The 18,375-nt window shown below is 37.7% G+C and overlaps 1 protein-coding gene across 3 annotated transcripts in view; it reads left to right on the forward strand.

The window, feature by feature from the left end:
- Nucleotides 1-18,375, forward strand: part of LOC126297774 (KICSTOR complex protein SZT2-like) — a 710,838-nt gene that overhangs the window by 536,790 nt on the left and 155,673 nt on the right. For 2 of the 3 annotated variants that reach the window (XM_049988949.1, XM_049988951.1), the window contains exons 42-43: nucleotides 1,395-1,610; nucleotides 15,653-15,693. In XM_049988949.1, coding sequence (XP_049844906.1) covers nucleotides 1,395-1,610; nucleotides 15,653-15,693 — 257 coding nt within the window. The remainder of the gene's footprint in view (nucleotides 1-1,394; nucleotides 1,611-15,652; nucleotides 15,694-18,375) is intronic. The other variant, XM_049988950.1, reaches the window with a different exon arrangement.

Here is an 18,375-nt window from a genome sequence, read left to right on the forward strand (position 1 = left end):
CAATGAATCTCAGTCTGGCATCTGCTTTACCGACGATCAACTTTATATGATCATTCCATTTTAAATCACTCCTAATGCGTACTCCCAGATAATTTATGGAATTAACTGCCTCCAGTTTCTGGCCTGCTATTTTGTAGCTAAATGATAAGGGACCTATCTTTCTATGTATTTGCATCACATTACACTTGTCTACATTGAGATTCAATTGCCATTCCATGCACCATGAGTCAATTCGCTGCAGATCCTCCTGCATTTCAGTACAATTTTCTATTGTTGCAACCTCTCGATACACCACAGCATCATCTGCAAAAAGCCTCAGTGAACTTCTGATGTCATCCACCAGGTCATTTATGTATATTGTGAATAGCAACGGCCCTATGACACTCCCCTGCGGCACACCTGAAATCACTCTTACTTCGGAAGACTTCTCTCCATTGAGAATGACATGCTGTGTTCTGTTATCTAGGAACTCCTCAATCCAATCACACAATTGATCTGATAGTCCGTATGCTCTTACTTTGTTCATTAAACGACTGTGGGGAACTGTGTCAAACGCCTTGCGGAAGTCAAGAAACACGGCATCTACCTGTGAACCCGTGTCTAAGGCCCTCTGAGTCTCGTGGACGAATAGCGCGAGCTGTGCTGAATGTCAGTTACATACTGCCAAGCTCTGCCTCTGGCCTGGTAGGCTGCGCAACTTCAACTCATCTCTCTCCCTGCCAGTATGGGTGCCCACCAATAGCTGAAGTGACACCTCGCAGAACACTAGCACAAAAGTTCATGCCAGCAGGTGGAAAAAGAAATTCAGGTAAGCCAACACAGCTCAGAATGATATACTTTTCTGGGACAGTTGCACAAGTAGGCACAAAGTATTCATTGCACAGAAATGTACTCTGTGGCTAATATCTAGTGTCGATCCTCGAACTTCATGTGGGCAACCTTTTATAAAATTAGGCCTAACAACCACTTCACAACACATTTACTATCCGATGTAGTTTGCTGCGAAGAATAAGGTACTATTTGAAAATAATAATAGCATTCATAAATATAATACTAGGAACCAACCTCCACTGATCACAACTTAACCTTACTGTTGCATATATAAGAGCAAATAATGGAGCCATTAAAATATTTGACCTACATCATCTTTATATTAAACATCCAACTAAACCACTTCAAATTTTGGACCCCAATTCAACGTCCTTCATTTACATTTCAAACTCAGATGTATGCCTCACAGGCCTTGTTAATTCTACATGATTTTTTTTTCCTTTGGGAATATGACAATATAGTTCCTTTATATAGTTTGTAACTGATGTATATAATTCACACTTTTTAGAAAGATGGCAAATATGAATTTATTTATTCATTTATTTATTTGTTCATTTTTACAGAAGAAATGGCATTTATGGAATTCCGCATATGGAAACAAGGCAGAGTTAACATTGAATCTCTGACACTGAAAATAAAATCATCTGTTCGGCATGCTTTATGGGATCTACTAACAGAGTATCGCCTGCTTACAGCACCATTTACAGTTCCTCTGACTTCTGCTGTGAACCTGAAGACAGCATCTACTGTTGAAAGACAATCATCTCTTCCTGATGAAGGTATGAATTTTATTTCTTACAGTGATTGTTTGTTTCATACATATAATGATTTTTTACTCAGGAAAGGTCATCTGAATATCCATCGAATATTTTCCACAAAAGGACAGAAATGAAGGAAGAAAACAAAGACCAGTGGAAGAGGGAAGAGAGAGAGAGGGAGTGTGTGTGTGTGTGTAAGTGTGTGTGTGTGTGTGTGTGTGTGTGTGTGTGTGTGTGTGTTAACAGATATTCCAGTTAAGTTTTTCCAATGCATCGACAGAATCAGCCCAAACAAATACTGTTCATCACAGGTTTCATGCAATGCAGTGTCCGTGAAAAATGTTAGCTTTTTCTTGTAATGAACAAAATACTTTCTGCAGTGGAACTTTACATACATGTTTTAAGAGAAACAGCAAAACTAAAAGAGTAACCAGCACTGCTCTTGCATGGGAATAGCAGACAGCACAGTGTGGACTGGAATATGACACTCTATGAGACAGGGCAAGTCAGTCAAGTAAGATGTGGCAAACAAATGTTTACCGATCTCTCAATGTCTGTTGTTATTTTTGACTAATTGACAGAAAGCCAATAATGACATTACTATTGCACCCTGGTACAATATTACTTTCAATATGTCTTAGCTGAATGGCCTGATATTTCAATTTCCATATGCCCACTCGCCCCATGTTGCCTCATGTTCCTGCCAGCACTGTGCTGTCTGTTTCAGTCATGCAGCAGTATTACTCAGTTGTTATATGGTTATTCTTAGACTTTTGCTGTCCTGTTAATACATTTATTGTCACAAATAATTTTATTCTCCAAGTGGAATTTGATGTCCCCATTTAATAGAGAGATCCCAAATTCATGTAGTGTAATATTTGGTTTGATGATATGTGTTAACAGTGAAATCAAAACATGAAGAATAATCAGTCTTCCTGCAGTGAAGTGAGTAGCAGTGCTGTGAGGCACTGGCAGATAGGCAGCATGGCACAGGCTGTCAAACAAGATGGGCCAGCTTGGGCAAAGGAAACATTGCAAACAAACATTTCCATGTGTTACAAGTTCTAGAGGAAACGGAGCTAGTGGTTATTTTAATCACAGAGCATAATAAAATGAGAGGAATATGGAAAATGTAACACTAAACTATTCCATGAAAATATCTTGAAAGTGGTACTGTTATGAGCTGTATTAGTATAGTGGCTACCTGGTTGTCTCTTAATTAGTCTTTAATCCAGTTCAGTAAAACAAAAGAAACCAAAATATTCATAACCACTTGTATGTCATGTCTTCTTTGCCTGTGTTGTCCTGTCTCATGTACCATCTCACACCATATTAAACCGAATATCACACTAGACTACTTTGGATCTATTCTATTGAATAGGGTCATAAAATTTCACTTTAAAAAACATTTTGTTTCCATTAAGAAACAAACCTGCATTTTCAGTTCACTTCGGGATCACATGCAACACATAATGAGCATTCACAGAATTTTCAGACTTGCAGGCACCCGAAATTTCTTTGAACACACAATTTGCTGGGAAAATTTTAAAATTCACCTGTAATGAGCAGTATTTATTTGGACTGACTCCATCTACACATTCCAAAAAAAAAAAAAAAAAAAATCAAATATCTGTTGAAACATTTAATTCTAGTAATTTAAATGAACAGAGTAACCTGTGTGACTTATCAGGGGAAAAAATAAAATATCTGTGTCACAACAAATGTTTTCAACTGTTAATCAAAAACATAAAATTGTTTCAGATGATCTTTATTCCATGCGTATAGCTGTTAAAAGTGAATACTATGAAGTGTTCACAGTTTTTTGAACTGTAGTTAATATGTATGCCAGGTGCTGTAAAATATTCCGTTAAACATAGTGCGTGACAGAGCATACAAGTGATGGTATTACTACTGCCTTGAACACAAACATGAGATTTGTAATGACTACTTCATCTTCTTCATCAAATTTTGCCAGTATTCTTTAATTAATCTAAAGTTATGTATTGGTTTCCCAAGAGTGCAGTACTTTAACAATACCATATATTTTCTCCTGCGCAATGACATTGTCTTATGTTTACTTTAAGGTAAGTTGTTATTTATTACACTATCTGCAAATTTTTTCTTTGTCTTACAGAATATCCCTTTAATTAATCAATGAAGATATTTGCTTATGCATAACAACATAGTCATCAATCTCATAGCTCGCAGCATTGTTCACAATATTTGGAACACCATTCAAACAAGAGCAGTTGTGATCATTCACTCTTGGGACATTCACAGTGCAACCTTTGCTTTTGCCAAACATTGTCTCTGTAGGATGTTGCTGTCCATTCCACCAATAGAGAAACATGTCAGAAATTGTTCCATATGATTTTACCTTTGTTATCAGCCAGTAGCACAGAAAAATTCTGGATGTCTTTTGGAAATATTGGACTGTAAATTGTTTCTGCTAACCCGCATTTGCAATTTACAGCATACTGTCTGTGTGGGGAAAACTTGACCATTTTAAATGAATGATGCTTCCTAGCTCGAAAGCTAGTATGGATATTGTTTTCTGTTATGTGGTTTTGTGCTCCACACATTAGTCCACTATAGATGAGTGGTTGCCTTTCCCTTATGATATGTATTCAACCTTGAGAATGAGTGCATCTACCTGGAAAATCAGTAGCTTTAATTTTGCTCAGTGGATTACAGGCAACACACATTACATACACAAGTCACAGGTTTCCTCCACCCTGCCTCCGCTCAGGGGCCTAACAATAATAAAAAGATGCCTAGTGGCCCTGGGTAACATGAGCAAACATTTTGTGTCTTAACGAAAGTTGTTCCTAATGATGTGATCTTTCACCCCTAGACATTTGATGCCAAGACTTTGAAACATCCTGTACACAGTTACTCAGCACTGATGTGATTATAATGTAAAGACATAGTGCTGATTTTAAAGTTCTGAACACTGGTCTAAATCTATCTCAGTAAATGATGACTTACTAATGCAATAATAGTTCCAGTCTTACTCTGCTGTCTGTGATAGTACCTAAGTCCTGTCTCTGTTAATGACTCACTCTGTTGTACGCAGTGATTACTGCGACACTGTGTAATGACTGGGACAATGTGACAACTGTCCCCTTAAATCTGCAGTTGCTGGATGGGTGTTCATTTCTGAACTATTTGTCTGACACCAGGTGGAAGCAGGATATACTCCCTGTTATCAGCACACTCTGTGGCATCATATCATAACTACGGTGGATGGATATGACTTACAACAGCCGCATAATAAGGTCACTGTTATGTGCACCATTGATGTGGTGCCACGCTAGAGACTGGCCTGGTATGTGGTGCCTCCTGTGTATATAGTGGTGTGCCATATGTTATGGCAGACACAACAGTGTTTAAACCTGGACTGCATTTTTACGCATTACATGAAGTTCTTGTGTTTCTGGTGAGATGAGCTTCTCAATAAAGCACAAGTCATTGGGACAAATAATGAGATCATAGCATATATACATGTTAAGTTTAAGTTAATGTTCTCATTTGGTATTGTGGATAGAAAGTTACCAATTTCTTGCATCCCTTAGACAATGTAAAACTCTACAAGTAACATGGAAAGATTTTTCTTCCTTTAATAACTGATGCTTTTACGGTGACCATGACATTGAACTTTACTTCATCTTCTGAAAGAATTTCATTATTCTCAATCAAATCAGAAAACAAAGTTTGTTTATTAATTAATGCCCATGCATCAGAAACTACTGTAACCAAAAAGAACCACATAAAGTGAAGGAATTCTGGGAATTCATGGAAGAAATTACAGCTGCTACTCCCTGTCACCATATTTAAATTTTTATGGGATACTGTAATGCACAAATTAGCAAGGAAAACAAATTCATAACAATTGTAGGACTCTATCTTGCTTACCAAAGGACTAGTAAAAATGGAGAGAGACTAATCAACTTTTGAAAAGTATTTGAAATGAAATCAGTGTCAACACATTTTCTGTCACGTCCTAACAAGAACAAACTTCGAGATCTCCAAACTGCATTTGGAGAATTAAAAATACAATATACAACCATCCCAAGAGAAATGGAAAAGAGATTTGAATGTGAAAATAAAAAAAAAGGAGTCATCCGTTCTAATCACCACCTGTCATTAATTAAATTCCAGTCAAATAGAACCAAACTGAGAAAGCGAACAAATTTCAAACATCTCCTCTGCACACATCTTCAGCCAAGAATCTGCCAGCTGGTCAGAATTTAAAAATATTTCTTTACAAGCTTCCCAAAGTACTAGTACACTCCAAGGAAATGTAAATATAGGAGGTAGAATAATATCTGTGACAAACTCATAGAGCAGAGAATTAAATCCTGTAAAGTCCGGAATTTCCATAAAACTGCACAAAAGTGCATGAATCGACAGCAATACAGAAACAGTCTTCAAATATCATTCAGTTTGTAAAGCACCATTATGATAAAACCAGACTAGCACAAACAGGACAAGTTCAAGAAAAATAACACAGTGAATCATTAGAAAAGAAATGTCAACATATCAGGTCCCCATCTTAGTTTTAGATGGCTGGTCGGGGCTCTGGAAACAAATTATAAAGAGGATTGTAAACTTTTAACAAACTACAAGTTGACAAAGCACAATGACTTAGAAACAATGAAGTTCCAGGGGAAGATGGGATAGAAGCAGAAATATGGAAAATAGAATGTAAAAATCGCATGCAGAAACTTCATGAAGCTGTTATATATATTTGGCTGGTAGAAACAATCCCTAAAGAATGGCAGTATGCTGTAATGCACCCACTTCACAAGAAAGAGAACAAAACAGATATAAATAACTGCATTGCTGCCAGCTACTTACAAATTCTTTCAAAAATCATACTTAGATACACTGTTGGTGGGAAAAAATTAATACACCTGGGGTTTCAACGTCATCCACCAACAGATATCATAGTGGTAAATCTACCATAGTGCCATCTGTGTCTACTATTTAATAGGGAACATTCACATCACAAGGCTCACTGTGTTGAAAATGTGTGAACCAACCAGGTAACCATGCCACAAATATGCACTTGTCCTTCCTACAATGAACTGAGTGAGTTTGACAGGGGTCAAATAGTGGCCTTCCAAGTGGCAGGATGGTTCTTTCCGAGAACTGTCACACAAGTTGGATGTGCTGTGTACGTTGTGCAATGATGCTGGTATCGTGGTCACATGAACATTCTCACACCCATATACGACATTCTGGACGTCCATACACTACAGACACCTGCCAGGATCATCATGTAGTAAATGCAGCAGTGGCAGATCATAAAGCTACCAGAGTGCAGATAAGAGCACTTGTGAGCCCAGACATGTCAACATGAACTGGTTATTAGCTGTGGCCCTACAGGTATGCACACCTGTAGCCTGTCTTCCACTCATGCCACAGCATCAATGTGCACAGCTCTACTGGTACCGTCAGAGGATCAATTAGAAGACGGAATGGCATGTCATGGTCTTCACCCATGAAAGCATATTTTGCTTGCGTGTAAGTGTTGGTCATTTACATGCAAAATGTAGACATAATGAGTGCTGTCTCATAGAGTGCATTCATCCATTGGTGTTTCTGGAGGGGATGCTATCCAGTGCTGGGTATGTGTAGAATGTTGTTATACCTGTTCTTTTGCTGATCTTGCAACGGGAAGGTGACATGTTGCTCACCCACACATGGCCTATGAAACTCAACATGCTCTTTTAAGACATGCAGCAACTTCCCTGGTTAGCATGGTCTCCAGACATGTCTCCAATTGAGCATGTGTGATACATGGGATATAATGGGATGAGAAGTGACTTGTGTAACTCGTTAACCAACACCTCTTACAAAACTATGTAAACAGCTTGCAGTTGTTAGCATCCCAATTAGTAAATGAATTGAGTTCATTTACTTCTGTTACGATGGACATGGGAGAATTATGCGCAAATTTTAAACACACGGGAGAAGTAGGTGCCGAAAAAATTGGTTACTGACAGAAAAGACCCACCATGGTTTAACAGCGCAATTCGGGATGCTCAGAAAGCAAAGACAGTTGCACTCGCAGTACAAGAAAGATCGGGAGAATGAGGCATGCAAAAGTTAGTAGAGATTCGTGCTTCTGTAAAAAGAGTGATGCATGAAGCATACAACCACTACCACCGTCATACCTTAGCAAAAGATCTTGCTGAAAACCCAAGGAAATTCTGGTCTTATGTAAAATCGGTAAGCAGTTTGAAGACTTCCATCCAGTCACTCACTGATCAGTCTGGCCTGGCAATGGAAAACAGCAAAACAAAAGCTGAAATTTTAAATTTAGCATTTGAGAAATCTTTCATGCAGGAGGGTAGTAGAAACATACCGCTGTTTGAGTCTTGTACAGATTCCCGTATGGAGGACATAGTGATAGACATCCCTGGGGTTGTGAAGCAGCTGAATGGGTTGAAAATAAATAAATCGCCAGGTCCTGATGGGATTCCCATTTGGTTTTAGAGAGAGTACTCTACTGAATTGGCTCCTTACTTAGCTTGCATTTATCGCGAATCTCTTGCCCAACGTAAAATCCCAAGCGACTGGAAAAAAGCACAGGTGATGCCTGTATATAAGAAGGGTAGAAGGATGGATCCTCAAAATTACAGACCAATATCCTTAACATCCGTTTATGCAAGATTCTCGAACATATTGTCAGTTCGAATATAATAAATTTCCTTGAGACAGAGAAGTTGCTGTCCATACATCAGCTACAGAAAGCATCGCTCCTATGAAACACAACTTGCCCTTTTTTCACATTATATCTTGCGAACCAGACGGATGCCACATTCCTTGACTTCCAGAAAGCGTTTGACTCCCTGCCCCACTGCAGACTCCTAACTAAGGTACGAGTATATGGGATTGGTTCTCAAATATGTGAGTGGCTCGAATACTTCTTAAGTAATAGGAACCAGTACGTTGTCCTCGATGGTGAGTGTTCATCGGAGGTGAGGGTATCATCTGGAGTGCCCCAGGGAAGTGTGGTAGGTCCGCTGTCGTTTTCTATCTACATAAATGATCTTTTGCATAGGGTGGATGGCAATGTGCGGCTGTTTGCTGATGATGCTACGGTGTACGAGAAGGTGTCATTGTTGAGTGACTGTAGGAGGATACAAGATGACTTGGACAGGATTTGTGATTGGTGTAAAGAATGGCAGCTAACTCTAAATATAAATAAATGTAAATTAATGCAGATGAATAGGTAAAAGAATCCTGTAATGTTTGAATACTCCATTAGTAGTGTAGCGCTTGACACAGTCACGTCGATTAAATATTTGGGTGTAACATTGCAGAGCAATATGAAGTGGGACAAGCATGTAATGGCAGTTGTGGGGAAGGTGGATAGTTGTCTTCGATTCATTGGTAGAATTTTGGGAAGATGTGGTTCATCTGTAAAGGAGACTGCTTATAAAGCACTAATATGACCTATTCTTGAGTACTGCTCGAGCGTTTGGGATCCCTATCAGGTCGGATTGAGGGAGGACATAGAAGCAATTCAGAGGCAGCCTGCTAGATTTGTTACTGATAGGTTTGATTACTTATACGGAAATGCTTCAGGAACTCGGGTGGATGTCTCTGGAGGAAAGGAGTCGTTCTTTTCATGAATCACTACTGAGGCAATTTAGAGAACCAGGATTTGAGGCTGACTGCAGTACAATTTTACTGCCGCCAACTTATATTTCATGGAAAGACCACAAAGATAAGATAAGAGAGATTAGGGCTCGTACAGAGGCATATAGGCAGACATTTTTCCCTCGTTCTGTTTGGGAGTGGAACAGGGAGAGAAGATGCTAGTTGTGGTATGAGGTACCCACCTCCACGCACCATATGGTGGATTGCGGAGTATGTATGTAGATGCAGATGTAGATGTAGCATGTGTGGCATAACATATCCCAGGACAGTATTTGCAACCTGGATGATTGGCTAGATGCCAGAGTCAGTACCTGCCTTCCCGCACATGTAGGCTACACCATGTACTAATATGATGTTTCAGCAGGAGTCGATACCTGGTACCTCAGAACTGCATTTGCTATTAATCTGGACATGTAATCATTTCATGTAAGCCAGATGAACTGTTGCAACAATAAATCTTGAGTGAATTGGAAACGTCTAAAAGGGTGTAGTAATTTTTTCCCAGCAGTGTAGTTTGAGTCAAAAATAGGTCATTTGATTGGCAAATATCAAGTGAAAATGAAATGTCATGTGACGAGGGCCTCCCGTCGGGTAGACCATTCGCCTGGTGCAAGTCTTTTGATTTGACGCCACTTCAGCGACTTGCGCGTCAATGGGAAGTAGTGTTTAGGGAAGGTAGATCCTATTTGGAACATAGGCAAAACCACAGTGATAATATGAAGCGATTTCCAGAGAAGAAGAAAGCAAGCATATCAAGAAAATAAGTTCAGTTGCATTGCATAGCTGAGCATAATAGCAAGAAAATAAAATAAAATAGACCACATTGTTACTTATTTCTATCCCTTTGCTCCCAGTGGCTTCAAGGTCACCTTAAATTGTTGCCAGGTGGTATAAAATATCTCTCACATTTGTGTTGTCAAACTGGTTAATTAGAATAGTCATTTGAGAATATACCATACCATTAATAGTGTGTCAATAAACATGCAAGGGACAGACAGTTTGTGATGGCCTTTATAGACTTCAAAACAACATTTAACTCAACAGATAGATGTACATTGTGTAACATACTAGAAGAGTTTAAAGTGGGTAGAAAGACAAGGTAGTTGATTGAAAAAAACATTAAATGACAACAGCTCAAAAGTTAACCTTTTGATGTAAATACAGCAGTCCAGCATATTTTGAACTTGTTAATCAGGTTTCACAAAGCTCTTGGTGACTGCTATGGATTCATATTCATATTCATATTCATATTCTTTATTCACCATTGACCACCTGAGGTGGAATAGGCAATTTACATGAATATAATGTAACACTTTCCTTGAATAATATCTTAAAGCTAAATGAACATTGCAAATAGTACCCATAGATGCTAACATACACCATAACATAAGATAAATACATTCAGTGACATCACATAATGAAATACTTAAAAATTAATGTCAATTGATTTTATATTCATAAATTCTGTTATATTGTAAAAAGGATTGATTAGTAACCATTTTAGTAGCTTGCTCCTGAAGCTACTTATGTGAGCCAACCGAGAAGAAAATGGAAGTTTATTAAATATTTTTATACTATTGATTAGATGGGCATTTCCTGTTCTTGTCAGCCTGTGCCTAGGTATGTCTAATTTTGTTTTGCCTCTGGTATTATGGTGGTGTATGTTTTCTCTCATTTCGAAATCTGCTATATTGTTTTTTGCATACAATGCTGAGGTGTATATATAAAGATTAATAACTGTTAATATTTTCAGCTGAATGAACAGTGGCCGGCAGTGCTCTAATCTACCAGAATTGCTCATTGCCCTTATCACTTTCTTCTGAATTTTTAGAACTTCAGTGATGTGAAGAGAGTGTCCCCATATCAGCAGTCCATATTCTATATGTGACTGAAAGAGTCCAAAATAAATAACTCTTAAATATTCTTTCATCACTAGGCTTCTCAGTTTCCACATTAAATACATAACTCGAGACAATTTTGTGCAGATATGGTTGATGTGTGTTTCCCACGTTAACTTAGAATCTACATGAATTCCTAGAATTTTAACTGCTTTCACCTCTATCTCTTTTGACAATCCAAGTATAATCTGCTGGTTTTTATCAGGATTGCAAAGCAGTGTATTTGATGAGAACCAATTTAGTGCCGCTTCCAGGCCATCTCGCATCATATCTTCCAGAACTGACATGTTCTCATGCTGAGCAAGCAAAGTTGTGTCATCAGCATAACAGATAACAGTATTGGGGATACAATGGGGTAAATCATTGACTGCAATTATAAAAAGGAAGGGCCCAAGGACAGAACTTTGTGGAACTCCTGTCTTAACATCTAGCAATTGTGAGTCTTTGTTTCCGACAGAGGCAAACTGCTTCCTATTGTTTAGGTATGATTCAATTACTGCCAATGCAGAGTCTTGTACACCATAGAATTTGAGTTTTGCAAGTAAGATATCATGAGAAATGCAGTCAAATGCCTTACTTAAATCGCATAAAAGAAGTGATGCTTTATTTTTATTCTCAAAGGCTGTTATTACTTCATTCACAATCGAAAGAACAGCATTGGTGGTATTTCTTCCCTTGCGGAAGCCAAATTGACTATTAGAGAGTAAGTTATGTGACTCAAAGTAGTAGTTTAGTTGGTTATAAATAAGAGATTCAAATATTTTCGAGAAAATGGGAACTATTGAAACTGGTCGGTAATTTTTGAGATCTTGTTTGTCCCCTTTTTTATACACTGGGATAACTTTCGATATTTTTAGATATGTAGGATAAACTCCAAACTCTAGACACCTATTAAACAGAAAGGCCAATGGTTCACTAATTATATGGACTGTTTTTTTTAATTATGTTATTGGACAACCAAGAGTAGTCCATACTCTTGGAGTTTGAGAATTTTGCCACTACCTTTGTGATCTCAGTGGGTGTGATTGTCCTCCATTTAAAGGTATAGTTCCCAGCTTCTGTTTGCTTAAGTAGATCACTTGCATTACTGTTTGTTGTTTCAATTTTGTTTCTAATATCAGTTACAGAGTCCATGAAAAAACGATGGACTACATCTGGGTCAAGAGCTACGCTATGTTCATCATTCCTGCAATGCTCTTGTGCAACAACATTCCATGCAGCTTTGCACTTATTAGTAGCCCCTTCAATGTATCTTTCGTATGCTGTTCTTTTTGCCATTCTAAGCTTAGTTCTGTAGGTTCTCTTACATTCAAAATACGCTTTGTACAATTCATCTTTCTGCTCCGTTCCATATTTAAGAGAATTTTTATACATGTGGTACAATGATAACATATTTTCCCTCACATTGGTAAGTTCATCTGTGTACCACTTAATGTTTTTCTTTTTAGGTCGACTTTTATGATTGATTTTTATAAGAGGAGAACAAGAATACCACAAATCTAAATATATTTTAATGAAGTTCTCAAAAGCAGCTTCAGTCTTATTTATTCCCACTTGACAGTTATATACACAGTCCCAGTTAATATCTCTGATGTTTCTGAATGAACTGGTATACCAATTCTTCCTTCTGCCCTCTAACCCAAGTCACCTTTTCCTTAGCATTGGCACTAGTGTTGGAGGGGAGTCATTTAGTTTTGTTCAGGTTGAGTGTGAGGAGTATTGGATCGTGGTCTGCAAATCCCCCACCTACAATACTGACAGTGTACAAATCCCTATCAAAGTTAACAATGATGTTATCTATACATGCTCCATCACGTGTGGCATTTCTATTGCTACAATATAGATTGAACATTCTGAGGAGGTTGAAAAAATACTTTGTGGCTTGCTCACAATCATTTCCCATTTCTATGTTGAAGTCCCCGCAGACAGCAATTTTTGATTTAGATTTTAACAACTTTTCCATTATTAATTCAAATTTCTCAAAGAAAACAGACATGTCACCCCTTGGTGATCTGTAGAGACTTACAATATGTGCCATTTTCCTAAAGGCAAGTGCATTCTGAAACTTGCATGTGAAAATTTGCATTCTCTGTAAATTATTTGTGAAATGGTTTTTGCACTTCATGTGTTAAGTTTTGAGTATTTATCTAGGGATCTTGGAGTTTCACCTTAACCTTGTATATGTGCCCTACTCTTGTTCTTTGCCAGCCAACAGGTGCTTACATTATGCAGTACAAGTCTGGGCATTTTGTTGTTTTGCACTGCTAAAAATACCAGCTTTTACCACATTAATTTGCAATAAGTAAGTTTAAAATTCCCTGTGTGTAAATAAGCAATCAGTTTAAAAGAAAAAAAGGAACATACGAGGATATAGAACTGGTTTTGAGGAAGATACCAAGAGATAATTATTAAAATCATAATAGCATAGCAGACTTAACTATATGCAAAAGACAAGAAAACGTTTAAAAAATTATGAAAATTGTATAGTTGGGAGAGAGGGATATCATAGAGTTGGTGAGCACTGAATAGCAGCAAACAGCATAGGCACTGGATATGAAATTACTCAAAGGAAATAAATCGAAAAAGAAAAGAAAACAATGACAGCAAAGAAAAATGAAACTAACATATAATCTTACATAAGATTACAAAATATAATTCGTGAAACACTAACAGGTACAATATCTAAAGTCAAATTTATGGGAGAAGTATCTCAGCCATTTGAAATAAAAACTTATGTTAGACAAGGTGATGGTTTATCACCTTTACTGTTTTAATTTTGTTCTAGAAAAAATTTTAAAGATCTGGAATTTGGAGCTAAAAAATCACAAAATTGAACCAATAACTTTGAAAGGAAAAGAAATGGAATCAAGATAAACTGCTGGGCTTTTGCAGATGATTTTGCAATACTTTCAGAAAACCTGACAGAAGCAGTTATTTAGATAAACCTCCTGGAAAAAATAGCAAACAGAACTGGTCTCAAAATTTCAGCTGAAAAAACAAAATTCATGACAAATATAAAAAATGCCCCAAAATTCATAAAAACTCAAATAGGTAAAATAGAGTGAGTAAATAAATTTAAATATCTTGCAGAGAGTATGCAGCAGAATGGGCTAGAAAAATCTGCAATAGATGTAAGAATTAACAAAATGGAAAGAGCATATGGTTTGACCAAAAAATTTACAACAAGAAATGTATATCTAGAATAACAAAACTAAAACACTACACCACAGTGGCACGACCAGAATGTTTATATGGATCTGAATGCCTAACAGTGAACTATAATATGGACAGACTAGAAGTACTGTAAAGGAGGATTATCAGAAAAATAATGGGTGCAATAAAAACTGCATATGGTTGGAAAATAAGAAGTAATGAGGAGATTTACAAAAGTTTAGGGAAAACATTGAAGCATTGGCCAAACGAAGATTAACCTTTTTCGGATGCCTCTACCAAATGAATGGAAATAGACAAACAAAACAAATACTCCTATATTTCTGGAAGAAGAAATCGACAATAGCACGGATTACAGAAGTAAGGCAAGATCTAGAAAGAAACATCAAAGAATCAGAAATAGCAGAAAAAAACTGTTTTAAAAATAAAATACTAAATTTGGAAGGCTTTCAAAGCAGAAGGAAAAAAAATGAGAAGCAACATGGACAGAAAAAAGGAAGAGACTTCATGGAGAGAAATTGCGGGAATGCTGGAAACATAGGAAACAACAACAAAGGAAGAAGAGGAACTGAAGTTGTTAATGTGATCTGAGTTGGTCAATACGATTGGGGGGGGGGGGGGAGGGGGAGGGAATCTTTCATAAGGTGACAAGGTAGGTGCGACACTGAGGTGAAATGAACAAAAAGACTTAAAAATGGAGGAGAGGAAAAGAAAAGAAGAAAAAATGAGGCAGTGGTTAATAAATGATGACTGGAACAAGAGACAAAGCAATGAGCGATTATATATGTGAGAAACAGGAAGAAAGGAAAACCATTACAGATGAGCAATGCCAGAAGCATTTAGTTAGAAGACAGTGATTTTGCAAGCAGTAAATGCAGAAGAAGTAATGTCAAGTAAGAGAAGCCTGGAATGGCACAGAGGAATCTTAAAACAAACACACATTAAATTAGAATCACATTTGTTTTCTTAATCGAGATTTTCTTGATTTTCTTTGTCCTTGTGTTCATTTTTGTCATTTCAAATTATGTAACGTAGGGAGTTTGTTAAATGGTTTGATGTGGGCAGTTAAGGTTTCCCATAAAAAGGATCAGTGACCCATTGATTTGTATAGAATGTAACAATTGAAAGAGGTCACTCTTGGACATCTTGAGAAAGCACTTAGCCAGTCAAGAGACTGTCCTGAAGACATAATTCACAGATTTTATTATGTAATTGTGAGCAAAATAAAATCTGATGTTGTTATATTCATATATTTAGTTGTCAGATCAAACTTTGTGATTTTATACAAGAGCTATTATATTGTGTTTATTTCTTTTTTAGATGCTGTTGCTGAAGAAATGTCAACCAAAATGCCCATGAAGGTTAGTGGTGTATATTTTTGTTCTAATGTATGCTATGACTTGCAGAATATGGTTAGTTGAAGATCAGTATATTTACCTAAACTGTTCAACATAAGTAGTGAATAAATTAATAGTAAATAATTTAAGTGATAGTAAAGAATTTAATTTACATAAATAGAAAATAATTTATGCCCACCAACTTGGTTTTATAATATAATTTCTTCATTATATAATCCATAAAGCAGTAATTACCTCCCTTCCCTGTTCAGTCAGACTTCAGTTGGAAGAAACAGTGTAACATTAATTTTAGTATTAGCATAGCACAGACTTTGAAATATGCAGCTGTCATTTGTGATTAAAGATTCTGTTATACTGTAAGAATTCCATGATACTAGATAACAGGACTGATTTTAGTACCAAAAAAAAAAAAAAAAAAAACAAAAAAAACATGAATATTTTTATAGCACACTTAAAATTAAAACTACTGAACAATTAAAACTACTGTTTAAGGAAGCGGAGTAGCAATTCAAAATTGTATTGATTACATGAGAAGAAACAACTGATTTCGTTCAGTCACATGCTATAGACAAGTGGCTAACATCTTGTGGTCTTCAGTCCAGAGACTGGTTTGATGCAGCTCACCATGCTACTTTATCCTGTGCAAGCTTCTTCATCTCCAAGTAACTACTGCACCCTACATCCTTCTGAATCTGTTTGTTGACTAATAAATAACAAAACTGGCACCAAGTTGCTTCACAGCTAGCTGAATATAAAGAGAGCTTGAAATTGTGTTCCGTGGTACTTCCACAACCATCCCTCACTATCGCAAAATATCAGTGTTAATTTATTATGCATTGAGCAATCTCATGACATTTAATTTCACACTCCTGCTCTCTACGAATGTTGTGGTTAAAAACTCAAATTTTTTTCCAAGAAAGGGCATGTTAAGCTCTACAGCTCACTTAGAAAGTAGAAGATATATTAATAGAAAGTCCTAGGTGAAATGTAAACAATGAAATGAGTAGATGTATCAACTTACCAAATAGTTGCTGAGTTATCAGCGGGCACATAAATAAGACTGAGAATGTTGGTAGCTAGCGGTTGAATCATTTCACACACACACACACACACACACACACACACACACACACACACACAAACAAACATTTTGCTGACACTGCATCTGAGAGGAGAGGTTGTGGTGAGTGGAGTGGGTGAGGGGAGAAAGGAGATGGGGAATAGGATGGAGTGTTGGGGTAAGGTGGCTAATGTTCAAGAGGGAGAGGCAGCAGCAGGTACACAAGATAGGACTATGCAACCTGTAAGCTTTCCTGGCTGCTGGAAGCGGGACTTGTGCGAAGTGCACAGTGACATGGGTGAGTGGATTGGAAGGAGAAGATAGAGCAAAGGTAGAAGGAAGTCATGGCGATGAGGATGTGAGTGCAAGATGAGAGAAGTCAGGGTGACAGGGTAGGTGTGGAGGTTGATCTGGGGCAGGAGCTAACAGAATATAAGGCCAGAAGGATTATGGGATCAAAGCATGTGTTTACATGTAATTCAGAGACTCTGGTGTGATGAGAATAATCCAGATGGTACAGATTTTGAAACAATGAATGAGGATATTGAAGTAATGAATGAAGATATTCTGCTGTGCAGGGTGTTTGACCCTGAGTTTGACTATGCATTGGCAGTGGCCATTCATTCTGATGGACAGCTGGTTGTTTGTTATGCCCACATGAAATGCTGTGCAGAAGTTCCAGCAGATCTCAAATATGATATGACTGCTTTCTTAAGTGGTCCTACCTCTGATAGGATAGGTATGCCAGTGATGGGACTAGAGTAGGCTGCGGTGGGTTAGTGTATCAGACAAATCTTGGAGTGGGGTCTTCCACAGGCAATGGAAGTAGATATGATGGAATGGAATATTTGATGGATTGGGTGGGCACTGGAATACCATTTTGGGAGTTGTGGGAACGAATGTGACCAGGATATCACTTGTGAGTAAGGAGTCAGAGTCCTTATGAACCTTATGTTTAAGTTGAACGAGTCTGGGGTGATGACGGGTGATGAGGTGGGTATTCCTCTGCAGCTGGTTCCTGGTTGTGGATGGAGAATTAGGGGCACCTGTGCATATGCAATGGGGTATCTATTTACAGACTACATTTGGGACATAATGCCTTTCTGTGAAGGTCTCAGTAATGGCTTTAGCATGCTGGGCAAGGGACTGCTCGTCACTGCAGATACATCATCCACGAGTGCTGGACTGTATTGGGGGGGACTTTGATTGTGGAAGGGATGGCAGCTGTCAAGGAGAGTGGCATGCTCAGCTGAGGAGGACCAGGTTAGACAGATGGGAGGGGTGTTGAGAATGGTTGAATGAAGATAAAGTGTCTTGACCTGGGTCCATATCCTGAAGTTATCATCAATCAGCCTGAACCAGGCAAAATATTTTGAATTTTATGTAGATAGAAAGGTTTTTTCTAGAGGCTCATAAATAGACTGACACAGGAGGATGCCAAACGGTGCCTGTGGCAGTGCCCCAGATTTGTTTGTATATCTTACACTTGAAGGAGAGATAGTTATGCATAAGGATACAGTTCATCAGTTGTATAAGGAATGAGATGATGAGTTTGAATTCGGAATGATGTTGGTGGAGGTAATGTTTGATAGCACCAAAGTGTGGGCATGTGGTATGGAGTATAT

The sequence above is a fragment of the Schistocerca gregaria genome, chromosome X (assembly GCF_023897955.1).
Source record: "Schistocerca gregaria isolate iqSchGreg1 chromosome X, iqSchGreg1.2, whole genome shotgun sequence".
NCBI classification, from domain to species: Eukaryota; Metazoa; Arthropoda; class Insecta; order Orthoptera; family Acrididae; genus Schistocerca; species Schistocerca gregaria.